We start from the raw sequence: 21877 nt of genomic DNA on the forward strand, positions 1-21877 counted from the left end.
ATTGATGTTTGACCAACGGGGGAACTTCAGACAAAATAATTCCGCATGATGCTTATTTACCATAATCATTTTTTATAAAACATGTAGATACACTCTTTAAGGGTCGTGTTAACGCAATATGATTTTAAAGGCATGGACACTATTGGTAAAACTCAAAATAATTGGTAGCAAAAAAAAACTTACTTGGCAACGAGAAATGGAGAGCTGTTGATAGTATAAAACATTTTGAGAAACGGCCCCCTCTGAATTAACGTAGTTTTTGAGAAATAAGTAATTTCTCACTAAGATATTTGAATTGAATTCAAGACCTCAGCTGAATTTTCGAACTCAAGCATCTGAAAGCACACAACTTGTGCGACATACAACAAATAAATTCCCTTCTTGACTTACCCTCCTCAGGAGTAATGGGATCACTACAGAGTGTGACACTGCCACTCGTTCTGCAATACTTTGCTCGCACTTCACCCACATCCCCTACAGCCCTCCGTCTTCGTTTCTGAGTTTGCGGACACCAGTCTGCTAGAACCACTTCAGAGTCAGCTGTGACACACTCTCCACAATCGATCCAGTCTGTTGAGCCACCTTTAATAACATACTTCACCTCAAGCTGAATGCATCCCTCGCCTTTGAATCCCGAAACTTTGACTGTGTCTGCGCCCTTGTTAAACTCAATGGTTAAAGCTATAGTGAAAGTATGCAGACAATACGATGCGGTAAAACAAACAGACTTATCAGGGACTCTCTTTGAGAATGTAAGATATAAAAGCATAAATGGAAAGCAAATTTCAAGTGATAGCTACAGGTATCAACTTGCTCAGAAATCTTCTAGCAAAAAAACAAAGTCACTTACACAAACAGAAAGAATATGATTGTTTTGTTTTAAACTATCAAGTTTGTTAAAAAAAAAACTCAATATGTGCAGGCGCGCCTCCAACTTTCCTGGCTAATAGGGGAAATCCAATTGATGCATGACATAACACTTTGATATAAAAGCGAATTCTCTCAATTCACTTCAGCTACTTTGTTCAAAACAATTTCTGCATGAAGCATTAAGATTGATTGTTATTTGCGAAATCATAATGGCATAAAACTATTACAGTACCATTATTATTGTGGGTTTTGTTGGTGATGTGATTGTAACACCACATTTCAGAGTTGTTTCATCAGGACGTTTTCAATCATAGGATTTATGGACACAAATGCAAAAAGTAAAAGCAAACACAAAACTAGACAATGAACAAACACAAAGCTGTTCCGGTTCGTTTTGAGTGCTTTAAAGCTTTATAGTTGGTCTGATTTCAAGATAGAAGGTTCGTGATCATTGACAGGCCCTTTAGTCACTGAAGTATGTCTAACTATACCTGGTTTTCATTCCGATTCTTAACCTACATGAAATTTAAAAACAGAAATATAAGTGTCATTCTGGTGTTTCTGATCAGCAGAGTGTGGGTTCGAATCCCCAGCCGTGATACTTGTGTCCTTAAGCAAGACACTTAACCATTGCTTCGTCCTTCGGATGGGACGTAAAGCCGTTGATCCCACGTGTTGTGAACGCATGTAAAAGAACCCAAAGCACTTTTCGAAAAGAGAAGGGGTTCGCCCCGATGTTCCTGGCTGTGGCTGCTGTATGCGCCGCAGCACCTTGTAAACCCTTATAGGGTGCTCAATAATTGAGTCTCAAAAATCATCACGGCAATTACTTATCATTCTGAAAGTTTGTATATACTCAGCGCCTTGAGTACCTTGTTTGGTATATACGTGCTCTATAATATAAGACTTCGATATTATTATTATGCATGGAAACCTTTTTCTTACCTTTAATGCTAATAGTAAAACTATAACTAGAAAGAAATTGAAAATCAGTTGTGCTGCTCCTAGGATATAGTCCCACTTCCGGTTGACCCAGGAGTAAAGGTGAACATGGGGTCACTATGGTGTTCCATAGAGGACAGCCTCCGTCGTAGTTGTGAGTTGTCCGTCGGAGTTGTGAGTTGGGCCGTCGGAGTTGTGAGTTGGCCGTCGTAGTTGTGAGTTGGCCGTCGTAGTTGTGAGTTGTCCGTCGGAGTTGTGAGTTGTGCCGTCGTAGTTGTGAGTTGGCCGTCGGAGTTGTGAGTTGGCCGTCGTAGTTGTGAGTTGTCCGTCGGAGTTGTGAGTTGTGCCGTCGTAGTTGTGAGTTGGCCGTCGGAGTTGTGAGTTGGCCGTCGTAGTTGTGAGTTGTGCCGTCGTAGTTGTGAGTTGGCCGTCGGAGTTGTGAGTTGGCCGTCGTAGTTGTGAGTTGTCCGTCGGAGTTGTGAGTTGGCCGTCGTAGTTGTGAGTTGTCCGTCGGAGTTGTGAGTTGGCCGTCGTAGTTGTCAGTTGGCCGTCGGAGTTGTGAGTTGGCCGTCGTAGTTGTGAGTTATTTGACATTCTATCATTTTTTGTTAATAGTGAAAACGCCCATTCCTATTTTCATTTATTTTATAACATCGTAGAGAACACGTTTTTTAAAGATACCTTACAGTTTAGGCCGGTTCGCAGGAATTAAAGATGATGGTTAGCCCGTATTCCTCAACAAAATGAAAGAACAAAATATTTACATATTTTTAACGCCAGGAACTGTAGGTAGAACGATTTTTATCCAGACCATTTCATTCTGATTGGTTGAGCTCCGGTCAATCAGGAGAATGTGCAACTTACTGAATATTCATGACTGTTCGTTTCGCGCACACTGCGAAATTGTCAGCTATAATGTGTCACTTTGTGTACAGAAGTACATAATATTCAAGCACCAGACTGCTGCCCAATGTAAATTATTGAAATTGACGTCATAATACAGGAAAATGAAAAGGCTGATCCAGCTATTCACTGTATTTTGTAATCTTTGAAGTATGTATAAAGTAAGTGGCAACAACTCTATATTCTGGGATAATTGCAATTTAACATATTTTGGCTTTCAGATCGTCTAAAAATCTGGCAATGCATCTGTAAATTGCTACTAGTTTCCCGGGGGATCCATAAGAAGTATAGTTTTTGTTTTTGTTTGAACAGCAAATAAACCCACCAAGGATACAAGTCAATAAAACAAACTCAAGGCATCGTCAGATTTATGTCTATAATTTGTTATTTGGAAGCACAGCTTGCATACACACAGGTCACAGCTCGGGTATCAGGAAAATTTGCATAGTTCCGTTGGCTTATGCGTTCATGCGTTCGTATTTCCGTTTACAACAAACAACATATAAATTATTTCAAGTTAACCAATTAAAACACTATTCATCCATACCTAGTCAATCCAACTTACATAACACTTTCAAATACTAAAGTTTTAGTATGTGTTTGTATTTGTTTGTTTGTTTGTTGGGGTGTTTGTTTGTTAACCTGTTCGTTGAGTGAAATTGTTTGTCCTTTTGTCTCTTGGTTGGACTGACACACCTCTTGGTGACAGTGCAGGCACTATTGTCAGTCCTGGCAAACCTGTAGTGTTGATGTCTTTCTGTTGTCCTCAGTCGTGTAGTACTTTTTTCTTTCTTTTTTTTCTTTTACTGCCTGCCATCCTTTTTATATATCTTGATGTATCCCCCTTGTTACTGTTTTCCAATACAGATGTATGTTTTTATATAATTAATGTTTTAAAGAGTTGTTTCCTTTTCGTATAAATTTTTGTAATTTTTTGTATTTTATGTGAATTGCCAAATAATGATAATAATAATAAATAATAATAAAGGATGATTTGACCATCTTTGGACTAATTTAATGATAGGCATACACTTTAAATTTTATTTAATTTTTATTTAATGTTAAATTGCTATCGGGGTGTAAAAACATATAACGCTTTCATGGTGCCTTGAACGAAAAAGAATTTAGTGAAAGATTAATGCTAGTTCGTTATAAGGCCCGCATCCTACCTGCAGTTATTAAAGAATATGTTACAATTCATAAACAACATTTCGAAGGGGCGTAGATAAATATAAAGTATCAGATCTGCAACTGACAACATAGTGCTGTGCGAACAAAACATAGGCCTAATTTCCCAATAAAAGCATCGAACACATGGGTCCATCCATTTCATGTAGGCATAGGCAAGCAAAAGCGACAACTCAAAAGGATTTTGCCTTCTCGGTGACGAATCGATGGATTCAGCAAGGTATAATTCATCACAATCGGAACTCAATCACATGTGTAGAAGAACCCGGAAGTAGGCATACGCCACCTATTGACCATTGCAGTTTAGTAAACAAAATAAAAAGTCCGACGGCCCAACTCACAACTCCGACGGCCCAACTCACAACTCCGACGGCTCTACTCACAACTACGACGGACAACCCACAACTCCGACGGACAACTCACAACTACGACGGACAACCCACAACTACGACGCACAACTCACAACTCCGACGGCCCAACTCACAACTCCGACGGACAGCCCACAACTCCGACGGCCCAACTCACAACTCCGACGGACAGCCCACAACTACGACGCACAACTCACAACTCCGACGGCCCAACTCACAACTACGACGCACAACTCACAACTACGACGCACAACTCACAACTCCGACGGCCCAACTCACAACTCCGACGGACAGCCCACAACTACGACGCACAACTCACAACTCCGACGGACCAACTCACAACTACGACGCACAACTCACAACTCCGACGGACCAACTCACAACTACGACGCACAACTCACAACTCCGACGGCCCAACTCACAACTCCGACGGCCCAACTCACAACTCCGACGCCCCAACTCACAACTCCGACGCCCCAACTCACAACTCCGACGGACCAACTCACAACTACGACGCACAACTCACAACTCCGACGGACCAACTCACAACTACGACGCACAACTCACAACTCCGACGGCCCAACTCACAACTCCGACGATCCAACTCACAACTCCGACGGACCAACTCACAACTCCGACGGACAACTCACAACTACGACGCCCCAACTCACAACTCCGACGCCCCAACTCACAACTCCGACGGCCCAACTCACAACTCCGACGGCCCAACTCACAACTCCGACGCCCCAACTCACAACTCCGACGGACCAACTCACAACTACGACGGAGGCTGTCCTCTATGGAACACCATAGGTCACTGATACTTAAGGCTAATTTCCAAAATCGGTTATGAAGTTCTTGAGATGGTCACACTTCCGGTTGACCCGGACGTATAGGTCAACATTTGGTCACGCTTACCCTAAGCTAATCAAGGCTAGTCTCCAATGCCCAAGAGGACAATATAACTGAAAACAAGATTTCCGATTTATCATTTCATCGTTAATAAGCTGTACCTTGATTAGTTTTGATGGTCTGGCATAACTCTAAGTGAAAGCATTCGTATTTTAAAAGAATATATTTTAGGTAACTAAAACTGAACTCATGTGGAAAATTTGTGTTGTTTTACAAACCGAATACTTACACTTTACAGAGCCATTACGTTTGTGCACAGATACAAAACGTGCAATAAATTACTTCATGGTGACGTCGACCGGCATTTTAGGCCATCAAATAGTTATAAAGTACCCCATAAAGTATAAAATCGAAAAAAAGTTTGACGATCGGACTTTTCTAGATAATGGTCGTTTAAATAGGCTCATTAAACTTTACATGTCATGATAACTAAGTAAATTGTTTAATTGCATTTTACTAAAACTTCGAGACTTAAGCTTTAATATGATAGGATCTGGCTTTTTTTATACTCAGCCAAGTATGACTTTTGGCCGTTACAAAGTGCCCTGGTTAAACCTAATGAAGCTGCAAGTAATTCTCGTGCCAAGTCCGCCATGTAGAAGAGGATGCCATCATCAGTGAAGTCGAGGTCAGTGATACCCATTGCTGGCACTCTCCGACTTCAGCAATTTGTTTTGCTCGTTGACATTTTCCAGGAGGACATTTTGGTAGGTTTAGCAAAGTTTGTCTTTAGTTAGATCATCTCCTTGATATATTTTGTTCATCTCCAAGTTAAATGGACTTGGGACAACCGGGACAACCGGCGAGTGAACTGGACGACCTGCTCCATCATCATGTCGCTCGCAGGCGGCGTCTCTCAGCCTCCCTGTCCATTATGCAGGCAGCCAACTCAGTTGTGGTCTCTGCCCCAGCTTCTCTAATCAGGACACCGACAACACTCAACCTCTAATGTGGTCAGGGTGCATGGTCTTGGAGGTTGTATGTAATCACCTCTGTCTTTCTAGCATTGAGTGGAAGTTCTTGTGCCTGGGCTGTGGTGTTAAGAAGAGACTCATGTCATCAGCAAAGTCAAGGTCGGGTATGGCTACTACGGGATAGCGGCTCGATCTCCTTGGTATCAATGTGAATCCAAGGTCCACCTTATGTCCGTTGATAGCACGTCTGAGGGCGAAGTCGAGACAATGATGAAAATGGATTGAGGGGAGGGTATCCCCTTCATGACTCCAGCCAAGATCACTGCACAATGGTCCTCTCTCTGACCCTAGCATCCTTCCTCACTGTGTTTGTTGAAGTTAGCCATAATGAGCGGCCTCCTGTATCGCAGATCGCATGGGACTTTGGGCTGTCGTCGGATGACCTCCTCCGGGAAGTGGGGGATGTCATACTGTCAACCCAAGACCTGGCCAGCACACCTGTCCGCAGCATCGATCCTGTCCACTCTTGGGACTGGAAGTAAATGCTTTGCCATAAGATTTACCATTGGTTTGCTTTCAAGGCTATAATAAGACTTGGGGGCACCACTCCTCTCAGGACTACCCTGGCTGCTGCCCTTGTCCGCACTAGGATGTGAATGTACGTTGTAGACTGCCGACCACGGCTAATGAGCTCTACATACAGGGGTTTGTGGTCAGAGAGCTCCTTCTCATAGGTAGATTACCAATCTAGGCTTACTTGTTCTACCTACCCGGGATGGTGATCAGAGAGGTCCGTCTCCTCGGTAGACTACCAATCTATAGGCTTCCATTGGAAGTCAGACTAGCTGATTTGCATAAATAAGCACGTGTAGCTACACCAGCTCTTTGCATAAGCATCTGGCCCGCCAATGAACACATTGCATGCACTGCTTGACCCTCAGAACAGAGGTAAAAACATTAATTCTAACTTGCCTAGTTTCAGAGATATTGGAGAAACATGATTTTTCTGCTATAGCTGCCACTAATTTGCATATTCTTTAGAATTGCTTACCACTAAAATTAATATACTTCAGAAATATTTTAATCGTTTTATGAGACCTTCAAAACATAGGTAAATCACCTCAATTGTCATCTTTGCTCGCCTAGTTACCGTTATATTGAAGAAAAAATTATTTGTCTGAAATGGCGGCACTAGTTTGCATATTTACGAGTGTTAATTACCACCTATTACTTTAGAAATGTTTTAATCCTGTTCTGTTACCTTCACTATATATAGGTACAAATTTATCACCTGTCATTTTTGCTTGCCTGGTTACAGGGGTTTTGCTAAAAATGCCTCAAGAAAGGTCAAACATTGCAATTCCGCAGCTGATTTGGTATGCAAATTAGATGGTCAAATACTCAAAACTTCGCTTGGGGACCATTTTTTTCGGATTCAGCACACCAAAAAATGTGTTAAAAACACTGGTGGCAAACACACGAACGATGAACTTTAAACGTAAAGATCCAAAACTGCTACTAACCTGCATCTGATGGATTCCGAGCTGAAATGAACGAGAAAATAAAAAGAGAAGATATAAACAACTATTTGTTGTGCAATTCTTTACGCGCGAACACATAATAACCCAAAGGTTGTGGGCCCAAATCCCGCTCTAGTCATTGTTTCTTTGCTCATTGACCCACCAGTCTGTTTCTCTTGTGGTTTATTATTTGATATCCGAAATAAAAAGTCGCATCCCCTTAAGGTGATCCCCTGGCTGCTGCTTCCCAGGCTATATCATTAACTTGGGTGTAATCCCTTGCCACACAAAAATATTGACAAAATAGGGAGAGACCGCCAAAATAGGGCTAGATAGCTCAGTTGGGAGCGCAGACACATTACTCGGGAGTTCGTTGGTTAAAATCCCGTTCTAGTAAATTTTTCTTCGTTCAACCCCGAATCATTTTTTAAGGCAAAACATTTGAAATCAAAATCAATGAACTTACGCAGTGTGTATTCCACAATGATTCCAGGAATTGGATTTCTATCCACAGCATTCTGAGCATAGACCTTGATCTCGTATTCCGTGTATGACTCGAGACCATCCACGTTGTATGTAGTCACCTCTCCATCAATCATATCGCTGTATGTCTCTGAGGAGTCTGCAGCCTTCTTATGGCTGATATGAAACCACTGAGTCTCACCGCCATCATAACCAGCTGACCATCGCACTGCTATTGAGCTTGAAGTACGGCCAGTCAATATGACACCAGATGGCACGTTTGGTCTTCCTGTAAGATAATATAATTGATAGGGAAACATGGAATGTCAGCACCTTAAAACAAGCCAACAGGCTGGATGTTTATAACATTGTGCAATGAGCGGCTTCAATTAAACGAATATTACTTGTATCAAGAAGTACCCTCAGCATGTCCACCTGTCCGATCCCATTAGAGCTGCTGCATGTATAAAGTCCATAGTCAACCTCTGAGTTAACTCTCTTGATGGTCAAGCTGCTGGTCATCATGAATCCATATATGTCATTCCCGCCACTAGTGGTATCTTCTACTGTGTACTTATCCGGATTTCTGGTGCTAGTAATGACAGTGTTGTTTGGATCAAACCACATCATGACAGGCACTGGATTGCCGACTGCTTTACATGATAAGTTAGCATCTTGTTCATTCTTTGCACCCATCTCATTGTCCTCCTTGTTGGTGATATTAACCTCATCTGTGGAGATGAACAAAATCTATAAAAGTCGCAAAGTTTACATTGCCTTTAATTACGTTGAGTTATTTATTTCACCTTAAATAATTAGCACACAGAACACAATGGGCAGTTCAGTGGATGGAATCTGTAGATAGTGACACATTTATACCAGCTAATGAGCTTGTGAAAGGTCATATGCGTTTACACGCCTTTACCTTCATGGCGCCTGTAAGATATTTTAAAGGGGCGGGCAACCATAACAGTGTGCAGCGCAACAGCCTTAAAACTAATTTACATATACTCACAGTGGACTATGACAATCACTGATTCAGAAACCACATCTGGGTTACTTGTTGGTATCCCATTGTTAGCTTTGCATCTATAGCTCCCTGCTTGATCTCTCTGGATATCACTCAATGTTAGAGTACTGGTTCCATCATTGTAAACGCTGCTAAGTACTGTACTGGGGGAGTCTTGCTTCTCCCATAAGATGAAGTTACTAGGTTTAGGATTAGCGTCTGCAGTACATGTTAGGATGACTTCACCACCTTCAATGACTGGGGTAACTGGGTTGGCTGAGGCTTCAGTAAACTCTGGAGTATCTGTAAGATAAATCAAATCTTAGAACGAATACAGACAGTGACCATAATAATATTTTGCAATGGAAAGACAAGAAATAAAATAGAAATCAATAGAACAAACAAACAATTACCTTCACTTAATAATATTTTGCCAAATTATTTGAGGATCTTCTTCACTTCTTTCAAGATCTCAGTGCTTTTTTTAGCATACCTACATGTATGAAGGTAGATATTGTTAGGCAAAGCAGCACATTTCAAAGGACACTGAGACAATTAACAGGGGCTCGGAAACCCCGTTGCCTCTATGAAGTAGTAGTAGGCTGTGACCCTTTAGGATCAACATTTTATGAGTAAAATGAGTTTTTTGTACTTTCCAACGTACTTCACACCCTTTGATTAATGAATTAATATTGGAATTATGTTTTGAAGCAGTCTTGGAGTGTCAAACAAGATGTAATTTATAAATTTTGGTTTTTACTCATACACCGGTGTGTGAGAGCACTGTATACTCAGCACTTTCCCCGAGTTCTGTAAACAAATTCTCCTAGGCATAATACTCTGGTAAAAATTTAACATCTATTAAAGATGTAGTTTTATTCTTGCATTTTACTTTAAACATAACAAGTAACAAACCAAGACATTAATCTTGCTCAATGTATCAAGGGAAGCCATAAACTTACACTGCACATTCAGTGCACATGAATCAGTGACGTCAATGTCAACTCCACACATGACTGCATCATTAGACGCACTGCATTGGAATACAGCACCATTGTCAGCTTTAGTCAACACGTTGGTTGTGATGTCCAGTGTAGTTATGATGCCTCCATTGCTACCATCGGAGTCTGGTTGAGGACTAGTGTTAGTTTGATTCGTACCATCTCTTGACCACGTCAGTGTAGTGGCTGGGTTACTGCTCTCAGATACACATGTCAGTAGTGCTGTACTACCAACTGTGACCGTCGGACAGTTGGTTACACTCACAGTCCTCGCACAAACTAAAAATTACATGAAGAAAACCAAAAAACACTTTCAATATGACAAAGGAACTGATCAAACAAATTTGAAAATAAAAATACACGAATTATTGTTTGTTTTGGCAAATATTATGACATTTGTTGTTTTTAACCATTTGCCAGATAACTCTAATTGTAAACTTTCCAGAAAAGCATGTAGGCCTACTATAAACAATGTTTACTTAATTGTATAGTGAACTATTGGATTACCACTTACATTGAACATTAAGGACCAAAGACCCTTCAGGATTAGCTGAATTCCATGAATCCCATTGGGCCATGCACTTGATACTGGTTTGTCCATTGTCTTCTCTAACTGGTGTAATCTCAGATGTACTGGTGAAACTGTAGCGATTATTAAACTCAGCTGCAGAAGCAACTGTACCAGTTAAGGTGTCAGATCCTTTGAACCAAACTAAACTCCAACTTTCTGGATAACCCAAGTCTGCTCTGCATGTTAAGGTAGTTGCTACATTCTCAGTCATAGTGGGGCTAGTGCTTGATATAACAGGGTTGTCCGGAGGACCTGAGAAGGATATTACAAAACAAAATAACTTAACATGGATTTCATTATGCGATCTGTGCTGACCGCCAAATCACAACGGTTGACTTTTATAGGAAACAAACAAGACCTATGAGTACATAAAGAGTAAGGCACACATGCAGAAAAGGCAAGGAGATAAACATCAAAAGTTTACCTTCATTACAAATAATAAGTTTTGATAATTCATATCACACACATTTAGAAGTTACATGTACATAATTCACAGTGTACATACCATTAACTTCCAGAGTGATCATCACAGATGGAGCTGGAAGTGTAGTCTCTGCAGTGCTTGCCTCACACTTGACTGTCTCTAGGTGGTTTGATCTTAATGGAGTGAATGACCAATCAGATGATGTGTCTATCAAATTATCACCAACTCCACCTTGGGCTGGATTGATGGTAGCTTGTAGAATGTCATTCAGGTACCACTTAATGGTTGCAGCTGGTCTGGTACCCTGAACCAAACATGCGAAGGCATGCTCGCTTCCCTGTGTAACAGAAACTCTATCTCCATTGGTGCCAGTTGAAGTGAGTGACATTGCAGACTCCTTTGGTGGTACTTTGAAGAACGAAAACCAAAAAATAATAAAGTTGTGGAAATAATATTATAAAGAGAGCAGAAAGACTGGGACGAGATAAAGGTGAATCACATTTGCTTTAGAGTACATTATACATTACCTTTAACTTGAAGAGTTACTGTGACTTCCACTTCACTTTCTGTCCGTCCATCTTGTCTGTTGGTAGCAACACACCTCAGTTGCTGCTGTGCAGGAGTCTCAGGGATATTAACAGTTATAGTGCTGCTGCTGTCAACCAGTCTGTTGTCTGGAGTGCTTGGAGTGTCATTCTGTGTTATGTCTGTTGGCTGTAAGGGTGCTGTAGCCCATGAGAAGACTGCAGCAGGTTTGATGTCTGGGACATCACACGTGAACTGGCGGCTTGTCCCAGCAATCACTGAAACTGAACCTCCACTATATGTCACACTGTCATATGCTATTGTCACTGTGTTTGGTGGAACTGCATACAAACAGATCAGGATGAAAATAAAGGGAAGACGAACAAATGTTACAACAACATAATGTAACCCTTGTAAGAGTTTAATTTTATTTTTCTGTGGGTAATCTTTAAAACACCTAGGGAAACTCCCTTCCTTTATGATACCCATATACATGTATAGGCCTATCTGTAACTGGGGGTTCATTAGGCGTTCACAACACACCTAGTATCTTCCACAACACATCAATCTAAATAATTATCGGCTCATGCACAAGCTTGCTCAGGGAACCATAACCTTACAAGCTTTGCTTCATTGCAGGTCCCCCACAGTTTCATGAATGTTAATTAATGCTTATTATTCATAAAATTAATCTGATGAAACTACTATTTATTTCTTAATTTCCAACTTACATTGCCTATGATTTGATATTGATTGTGATTTTGATATTGTGGAAATAAACTGATTGATTGAAACTGATTGATTGAGTAGCCTGGATCATGGAGGAAGCTGGATTAAGCTTCATGTCCCAACCAAAGGGCAAAGCAATTATAGTCAAGTGTCTTGCTTAAGGACACAACAATGAAGATCAGGACTCAAACCCATACTCCTGACACATGCTGATTTGTAAAACAACCTTAACTGTCAATAAGATCTCAAGTCTGAATCAATCTTAGTCTACAATTAATTGTAAAAATCTGTTTCATAAAATCAATCTCAGCATAAGATCAATCGAGCATAAGAAAAGATTTGGATATCAATTGTATCTTAAAGGCAGTGGACACTATTTTTTATTTTTTTTTAAATTAATTCAACAAACAGGTAGTCACGACTATGTTTTTAGTAGTCGTGGCGGCACGATTCACCGAGTAGTTGAAAAACAGTAGTCACTATTCGACTACGCAATCAAAAGTTGCGCCTAGTGCACTGCTAATATTTGCATAGCCTTATACTCAAATGTTACAGCCATGCCGGCAAGCAAAAGATAGACGTACTAACGTGTGTCTAAAAAAAACTTTACACTTTTTTAAATGGCTGCCGAATAAAAAGTATAACATTCTATGGGAAAAAGGTTTAGGTGTATGAACAGCTTAAGGTCTCAACTTTCAAATGACATCAAACAATCCGAAAATAATTCATGCCTGGGTGAGCATTGCTCCCTTTGGTGAAAGGTAAAACAAATTAGGTTGCACAGGAATTAGCCTTCCCTTTGTGAGAGGCAAGTCCTTTGTAGCTTACAAAATTCAATCCAAAATGTTGGCTACTTGAGGTAAATAGGTAACCTGAAGAATAAGTAATAGCAAACATCTGTGACATTCCTTTTTTTAACAAACCGTATTTGTATAATCAATTTACTTAATCCCCATCTGGCTATTTAGTAAAATCAACAAAATGTTCAACTAATCTTACAATAACTGAAACGTGGGGTGAAGGTTTGTATTCAAAGTCACAGATGTGAAACCAGTTTGTAACATGGAAATTGCACAAATACAACATTACCCCATCCTGACTCCCATGAACACACCACTGAGTCTACCAGGGAAAGTTATAATGCTACATGAAAAAAATGCAATTCCTATTCACTCATGCATACAAAAATGTTTTAATAAACCATCAATTTCACTCAGCAAACCCAAACTGGTTGCAATATTGATCATGAATTTATCACATCACCCTCAATTTTGTAAGCTCACATACACTGACATATTGGAAGGGTAATTCCTGCGCAGCCCAATTTTCAAACATCCCCTTGATCAACTGGCTGATGGCCCCGTTATCCGAGACGGAGGAGCCGTACGGGAACCCGGGGTGGATCGCGGCACTGGCTGACCGGTAATTTCTGCGAGATGTTCGCATCGGCTAGCCACCAGCGAAGGTGGGGGACTAGCCAGGGCGTGGTCGGCACCGGGTGGTGGATTCGGTGCCGGATGGGGCTGTAAAAGGAGAGCAGGTGAAGTTGAATGGGCCTCATCCTCAACCTGCAGAAGTCCACCAAATCCACCATGCTGGCCATAAGGCCCAACAGCCCGAGCCAGGCCAGCGCCGGGGCCACCACTGCCGGGAGCAAGAGAGAAACGCACTGCCGAAGGTTCAGTAGGCGTTCCTCCGAATGGCGGGCCAATCCCCTGCGCAGGTCGAGGAGCGCAACGAGAAAGTTGGGAACCTGCGAGGGGATAGGGTTGGATTTCTCGGTATTGATTATAAATCCGAGGTAGGAGGTCAGGCGCCAGGTATATTGGAGCGCTGCCTCCGTCTCCTCTAGAGAACGGCCCATGACCAACCAATCGTCCAGATATACAAATATCATGATGCCCCGCCTCCGCAGTGCCGCCCCGATTGTCTTTACAATCCGGGTGAACACCCGAGGTGAGGTGGAGAGTCCGAATGGGAGCACCACAAATTCGTACAGGGTATTGTTGTATAGGAAACGTAGGAATTTGTGGTGCTCCGGCCTGACTGGGACGTGTAGGTATGCGTCCTTCAGGTCGAGACTCACCGCCCATGCGGGCGTCACTATAGAACTCAGTATGGTCCTGAGCGTCTCCATGCGGAAACGCTTCGGACGGATGAACTTGTTGAGGGGTTTCAAGTTCAAAATCGGGCGCCACACGCCAGCCTCCTTCTTGGGAGTCAAGAAGAAGGTTGACATGAAACCTGTCTGAGTCCCAGAACGGGGGACGATACGCACCGCCCCCTTGAGGAGGAGGGCGTTTATTTCCCCCTCGAGGGAGTGGCGCTTGGCTAAGTCGGACGGTACGGGTGTCGGCCGACTGAGCATGTCCGACGGGGGGGTCCTCGCAAACTCGAGCGCGTAACCGCGGCCGATTGTTTCGAGGACCCACCGGCCGGAGGTCACTTGGCCCCAGGACCCCAGAAAATTCTTCAGACGCCCCCCCCCCCCCCCCCCCAGTCACTTGCGCTCGGAAACCACGACCCGACTGGGTGCGTGGTTGGCCAGGTTGGGTTTGGCCTTAGGCGGGCGTAAGGCTTTTCGGGTGTATTTTGTCCGTGGCTTTGAGGCGCTTCACTTCAGCCTCCATGGAAGTCTGAAATTGCCCGGAAAACAAGTCGACGCCGGTGAGCGGGAGATCGTCAAGGCGTTTACGCGCCCCGGCTGATGGCAGGAAAAGCGCATCCAGCACATTGGCGCGGCGTGACGTCGTCGCCAGGGTCGTAATCTTTGTGAACTGGTCAAGGACGGAACAAAGACCATTTTCCAAACAATGAAGGGCCGCAATCATCATGTCCGCCGGCACCATGGTTTCCTCGTCGCACCCCTGCTCCAGATATTCTGAATGGAGCAGGAGAAAGGATGTTGTGCGCAAACCCAAGCGCGCCGATAAATCCATCTTTCGGGCAACGTCCTCCAATTTGCCGCGGATCTTGTCCGCAAACGGGAGCTTAGAAGACGTTGATCCCCTGTCCGCGACCAGCTTGTCGGAGGCTGAGTCCGGCAGGACGGGAGTGGCAAAATGTTTCTCAAAATCCGCTGGAGGAAAACGGTAGTATGGCTCCGTACGTTTGGAGTACGGGGTCCATTTCTTTGTTTCCATTACCCCATCCATCCGGTCGCTGCACACCCGATCTAGGGGCATCACCGGGAAGGGTTTAGTCGCACCCGTTGCGGGGCCCGCTCTCTTCTTGATCGATTGGCGTTTGTCGGAGGGGGGCTCCGGTTCACAGGGGATATTCAGAACTCTGATCATGTCTCTCTGTACCAAGCGTAGCTCAGTCTCGGAGATCGACATCCGTTAGATGGAGCTGACCAACTCGTCCTCCTCATTTGCCGAGTCGGCCGAGTTGGAGGGACGAGATGTCATCGAGGAACGAGATTCTGAAACAGCATCATCGCGGCGCCCGTGGTCGGACTCAAAGGCCGCCGACGGGTGCAGGCTGATGCATGGCGGGCCCCCCATTGAGTGGTAGCCACACGCCCCTGACCGTATGGGTTTGCAGGCAGGTGTGGCAAACCCGGGGGGGGGATCCGGCGCAAGGCTAGCCACCCGTGGCCGTGTTGACTGTGGGGCCATGGTTCGGTGGACAAGTCAGATGGGCCTTGTCCACCACCCTCGCGACGACCCGTAATTGAGGCCGCGAGGGTGTTAAATGCTTCCAAAAATTCTTCCCTCGAGATCGGGTCCCGGTTTGTCACGGTGGGGACAATCAGAGGTAGAGCCGCTCGAGCTGGGATTTCGAGGACGGGCTTTCTTGCCCTTTTTGGAGAGGCGTCCCCGAGCAGACTCCGATGTAGTATCGGAGGCCGGCTGCGGGGCAGGAATACCCGAGCAGTGGGTAAACCCTGCTGTAGAGGCCGACCCTTCGGAACGGAGCGTTCTGACGGGGCCCAAGGGGTCTGTAACCCGTTGCCAATCTCCCTGGCGACCGCCAGCGCCCCGAGCCCGATAGCGCAGGCTGCCTAGTTGGGGCGGCGGTACAAAAGTCCATCCCTGGGCACTGCGGTACTCGCGTGTGCACTGTGGGGGGCCGGGTGCACCGAGCCGTGGAGGGGTACCCCCTCTGGCTGTGCGTGCCCCACTGGCTGGCCTGAGTCGATGGGGCGGGCTCCGTAGTGGAGTCCCGCTTACCAACTCGTCCCTTCTTGGGTGTCGCCCCGGTACTAGGCGATTTTTTGGCCTTACCGGGGCGTTTCCCCTTCTGTCTGGCGGATCCCGGCGGAGACGGCGAGACCGTAGTGTCCCCCCGCTCGGCCGGTTACAGATCCGTCAGCCCCGGCAGCCGACGATGGCTGAGGGGGCTGACTGGGAGATGCTTTGGCGTAATGTCACCGCCGCAATCCTGTCTCGGAGGGATGTAGGTCCCCCTACGGCGACAAGCCCTTTCCTCCCCGATTTCTTATAAGAACTCATATTCTATATAATAATCTCTCTCTAGAAATTCACAAGCAACTCTACAAACTATCCTGCTACCGGATAGCCGCTAATAATCACTCTTATCGAGCTAAAAAGGCAATGAAATCTCACCGATTTACGGACAGAAAGTATTCACGTCCATTGCCTTTGCCAGCTAAGACAAAAGGAGTGCGCCGACGTGGTGGTGGTGCGCATGTCACAGGGCGTCACGGATAGGACTCTTGAGGGCGCTATTGTGTGTAAAACTCTTAGCTTTTTGCCTGCCGGCATAGGGAACAATGCAATTGTAGTATTCGCTCTACAGGTAAGTAGAGTGAAGTAGACCTATGATGTACAGCGTTTCAAAAAGTGTGACAACATAATAAGAACATTTCGTTTTCAAAAAAAAAAAAAAAATTTTAAATTCCCTTCATAAGTTGTTTTTTATTATTTGAATGTATAAACATACATGTAGTGCCCATTTCCATTGTTGCAGTAACTCATATTGACAAGAACAGCTTTTTTAAAGTTCCCACTATTAGCTTCACCCTGAATCAGAGGAGAGATCAGTCATATCAATCAGGAGTTACTTAATTTGATTTCGAAACCTCACATTTAGAATTTGAGGTCTCGAAATCAACCATCTAAAAGCACACAACTTTGTGTGACAAGGGTGCTTTTTCTTTCATTATCTTGCAACTTCGACGACCATTGAGCTCAAATTCTCACAGGTTTGTGATTTTATGCACATGTTAAGATACACCAAATGAAAAGACTTGGTCTTTGACAATTTGTCAGTGTTTTCGCGAAGTAGCACGCGCTACTATACTAACAAAAAATAACAACCAGAGAAAACGGCCTCTGAACACTTTTTAGAAACCCGCTTTCCTTCAAAACTTCGAAACATGTTGACACTTCTCCCTTGTATATTGAGATTTCAATGAATGTGTCTCCGAAGTTGTGAATTTTAGAACAAATTGGCCTGCCGCTTAAAAATGTTTTAAAACTGATGTTCCAGTTAATAAAAATACACGTAGAGTCACAGGCTATAATACATGTTGTGTAGAACAACAGCCCCCAAAAACTCAAAGTCCCCAAAACTCTGTCTGCAAAAGTCTGTGCTTACTAAAACAATCGGCCATGCCATGACAAAGGTACGCAGTGCCTCAAGTGTGGTACACTATAATGTACGTGGACTTGTGCATGTGGTTATGTCCATCTGTCCTTTTGTTTGTCCGTCTGTCTGTCTGTCTGTCTGTCTGTCTGTCTGTCTGTCTGTCTGTCTGGTTGTCTCAGTTTTTTTGTCTGTCTGGCTGTTTTTTTACAAGCTTACATGCTTACCAAAACGGCCCCGTACTCTATTTATTTATTCATGTTTACTCTTAATACTTAAAGAAATAATTGGTTTACTCCTTAATACATGTAACTGTTGTTATTCTTTTATAAGAGTATGGAAATAAATGTATTCTTGAATTGAATTGAATTGAGTTGGTTGCTATACACAAATGTAAAAAACTCCTAATCTGCAAAACATGACACAGTACTACTGTATGTACTTACCTCTTATTGCTATGGCTGTTGAATTGGTTTGGTGTGCAAATGTGACATCTTGAACAGCTTGGCACCAGTATCTGTCTTCATCATCGAGTGTTGTTGATTTAATAGTGAGAGGAAAACTGTTTAACATTTCATCAAATGCGTAATGAGTTTGATCCACTGAAGGGTTCCATACTACTGAAGGTGTTGGAAATAAATTGTAAATGACAATGGCAAAAGTGTGATTGGTGTCAGGACCCTTCCTCCAATTAACTTGAACAAGTCCAGCAGAAGATGAACACGTAACCGCTGTATCTTCGGATATGTCAACCCATGGCTCACTGCTTACATTTAACTCCTCTGAGACAACACCTAAAATACAAATGAAAAGTACTTGACTCTAATGGATATATTTTTATTGTTAAAAATAAAAGAATCTACCAATGTCTACATACATAAGATGATGATGAGCTATCAATGAGATCAATGCCGGGTGCTATTGTTGGTATAACAATAAGTCTCATAAATAAACAAGTCGTATTTTCAGGTCATGAATATCAGCGGCTTGGACGCGGACCGGCCGTGCTCTCCCAGAATAATACATTTTTAACTCATGAATACCATGGTCCTGGAAGCAGACAGGCGGCATCGACAAGACCATTACACCTTGCACGTTTGGTGTGCCAGCTGACCCTTCTGCGCACGTGAAAATCACGCGCTATATGTTTAAACATTATAGTCAACGAACTCGGTGACTTTGAAACACAACATCTATTCCAGAGACATTCAACTGGCATTCAAGAGACACAGAACTGGATTGTATTTTAAAGCATGATGTCGAGTCTTGTGTCCAAAAATTTCCCAAATTTATTCCCAAATTTATTTACTCACATCCTGAGCCCCGTAGTGCCCGTATTTAAGCTTGTTCTCGTTTCGCCGTTTTCAGGTTAATAAACTCATTCCAGTCTGTTCCCATCCTGTAACCATGTCTGGTAATTAAACACATTCCCATTCCATTTTCCCGTATGATAACTATAGATACAGTAGTTTTATGCTAATCATGATGTTCTGAGGGTCAAGCATTGCGTGCGATGTGATCAATTGCAAGCCAGATGCTTATAAATGCAAATGAGCTGGTGTAGCTACACGTGCTTATTTATGCAAATCAGCTAGTCTGACTACCAATGAATTTCATCATTCATCACTTTTTGCTCAATCGATGCATCCAGACAATAGAGTTTTTGCAAACCATAATTTGCATCTCTGTATGCAATTTTAGCAAAGACAGTAAAGACAAACCCAGGAGAACTATCCTCTTTTAACAGACTCCTTCTGCTTGGTTTCGTGTTCCAAACCCTGTTTTAAACCGATTGGCAGAGGTGTAAAAGGCAAGTTTCTGGCACCGAAAAACGAGAACATTCTGAGCAGGTGAGGCTCGTCAGCCATGGTAGGCAGGCCACCTAGGAGAACATTTAGAACACATAAGCCTAGATTGGTAGTCTACCTAGGAGAAGGACCACCCTGGCCACCAACCCGGGAAGGTTTAACTCCTAAGCCTAGATTGGTATCCTAAAGGAGGACCTCTCTGATCACCATCCCGGGTAGGTAGAACTCCTAAGCATATATTGGTAGTCTACCTAGGAGAAGGACCTCTCTGATCACCATCCTGGGTAGGTAGAACTCCTAAGCATATATTGGTAGTCTACCTAGGAGAAGGACCTCTCTGATCACCATCCTGGGTAGGTAGAACTCCAAAGCATATATTGGTAGTCTACCTAGGAGAAGGACCTCTCTGATCACCATCTTGGGTAGGTGGAACTCCTAAGCATATATTGGTAGTCTACCTAGGAGAAGGACCTCTCGGACCACAAACCCGGGTAGGTAGAGCTTTTTAGCCTTGGCTGGCAGTCTTACTGACGTACATTCACATCTTAGTGCGGACAAGGACAGCGGCCAGGGTAGTCCTGAGAAGAGTGGTGCCCCCAAGTCTTATTATAGCATTTAAAGGAAACCAATGGCAAATCTTATGGCAAAGCATTCACTTCCAGTCCAGAGAGTGGAGAGGATCGATGCTGCGGACAGGTGTGCTGGCCAGGTCTTGGCCTGACAAAATGATATTTCTTTGTGTGGCTTCAGTTGAGTTTGTAATGTACCTGTTTCATTTATTCAAGGTGTGAACTATATGAAAGCCAAGCATTCCCCAACGATTGATGCTCCCTGTTTCAATTTGATGCGTACTCCCTATCAATCAATGTTTGATGAAATGTTCAGTGTTCCATACCTGAGCTTCATGAGCCCATGTACAATGGATGGGAACACGTGATTCAGAACCACAGCCCATACTGATGTCAATGAGTCAAATCCCTAAAAGTTACCTGCTGGAAGTTATTTTGTGTTCATGCCAGAAGCATGGGTAAATGTGTGCATTTCAGCAACAAATTGGTGATCAAACTCGTTGTATGGCTATGTTCCTAGGCAACAGCAGTTCACTCTATACCCAACTAAAGTTGAGGGATTTGTGAGTGACACCAGTTGCCCTTTTGGCCTGTATTAGCATCAAGTAGATTTTGGTCTAAAGTTTAGGAACCTAAACAGTAAGCATTGATTTGTGAGTTGTTCATTGGTAGTCATACTTAGCTGATTTGCATAATTAAGCATTTGAAGCTATTTTACTAGCTGTTTTAGCATATATAAGCATCTGGCTTATCATTAATCACATTGTTTTAGCCTCAGAACACAAGAAAAAACACTTTGTTTATCATGTTTGCTTGGGTAGTTACAGAGATATTGAAGAGAAATTATGTTTTTGTAATGGCGGCCACTAATTCGTATATGAGTATTAATTACCATTATCCTTTTTCTGTGATGCACTCTATTGTTGAAAATGTAGATTATTTTTACGAATCTACATGGTAGATTCGTACACTTAAGTGTAGATTTGTAACATAATCTACAGTTGAGTGCATCATTACTACCTTACAACTTGAAAATGACTGTCTTTCCAATGTGTGTAGCATAAATTGCAACAAAACGTACATGTAGCTGAAAACATCTTCAATTTAAAAAACAACTTCAAGTTTAGAAAAATCACATTAGTCACACAATTTATTGGTAGCTGAGCAAACTGTCGTTGTACTCGATAATGTTGCAGGCACTAAAGTTTGCCGATAATATTTTGTAAAATAATTATAAAATGTAACCAACTGGTTGATTGACAAGTATACAAAATTATATAGATTTTAAAACTATGGTGTTGTTTAAAGGGAACTGTTTGGTAATTACTCAAAACAAATATTGATTTAAAAACTGACTTGGTAACGATCAATGGAGAGCTGTTGATAGTATATAACATTGTGAGAAACGGCTCCCTCTGAAGTAGCATAGATTTTGAGAAAAATGTAATTTCTCACTATTTATTTCTGTCTGAAAGCACACACATTCGTCCAACAAGGGTGTTTTTTCTTTCATCATTTTCTCACAACTTCGATGACCAATTGAGCTCAAATTTTCACCAGCTTGTTATTTAATGCTTATGTTGGGATACAACAAGTGAGAAGACTGGTC

General features: G+C 42.9%; 1 protein-coding gene across 1 annotated transcript in view; it reads right to left on the bottom strand.

Annotated features, from left to right (window-relative positions):
* Positions 1 to 21877, bottom strand: part of LOC117301803 — a 37795-nt gene that overhangs the window by 14910 nt on the left and 1008 nt on the right. Inside the window, exons 2-13 of the mRNA XM_033785808.1 lie at positions 18338 to 18685; positions 14957 to 15513; positions 13759 to 14698; positions 11612 to 11950; positions 11166 to 11492; positions 10604 to 10912; positions 10051 to 10368; positions 9095 to 9391; positions 8484 to 8810; positions 8084 to 8368; positions 7621 to 7641; positions 391 to 681 (exon numbers count right to left, since the gene is read on the bottom strand). Of these exons, the coding sequence (XP_033641699.1) occupies positions 391 to 681; positions 7621 to 7641; positions 8084 to 8368; positions 8484 to 8810; positions 9095 to 9391; positions 10051 to 10368; positions 10604 to 10912; positions 11166 to 11492; positions 11612 to 11950; positions 13759 to 14698; positions 14957 to 15513; positions 18338 to 18685 (4359 nt within the window). The remainder of the gene's footprint in view (positions 1 to 390; positions 682 to 7620; positions 7642 to 8083; positions 8369 to 8483; positions 8811 to 9094; positions 9392 to 10050; positions 10369 to 10603; positions 10913 to 11165; positions 11493 to 11611; positions 11951 to 13758; positions 14699 to 14956; positions 15514 to 18337; positions 18686 to 21877) is intronic.

This window comes from Asterias rubens, chromosome 17 (genome assembly GCF_902459465.1).
Source record: "Asterias rubens chromosome 17, eAstRub1.3, whole genome shotgun sequence".
In the NCBI taxonomy this organism is placed as follows: domain Eukaryota; kingdom Metazoa; phylum Echinodermata; class Asteroidea; order Forcipulatida; family Asteriidae; genus Asterias; species Asterias rubens.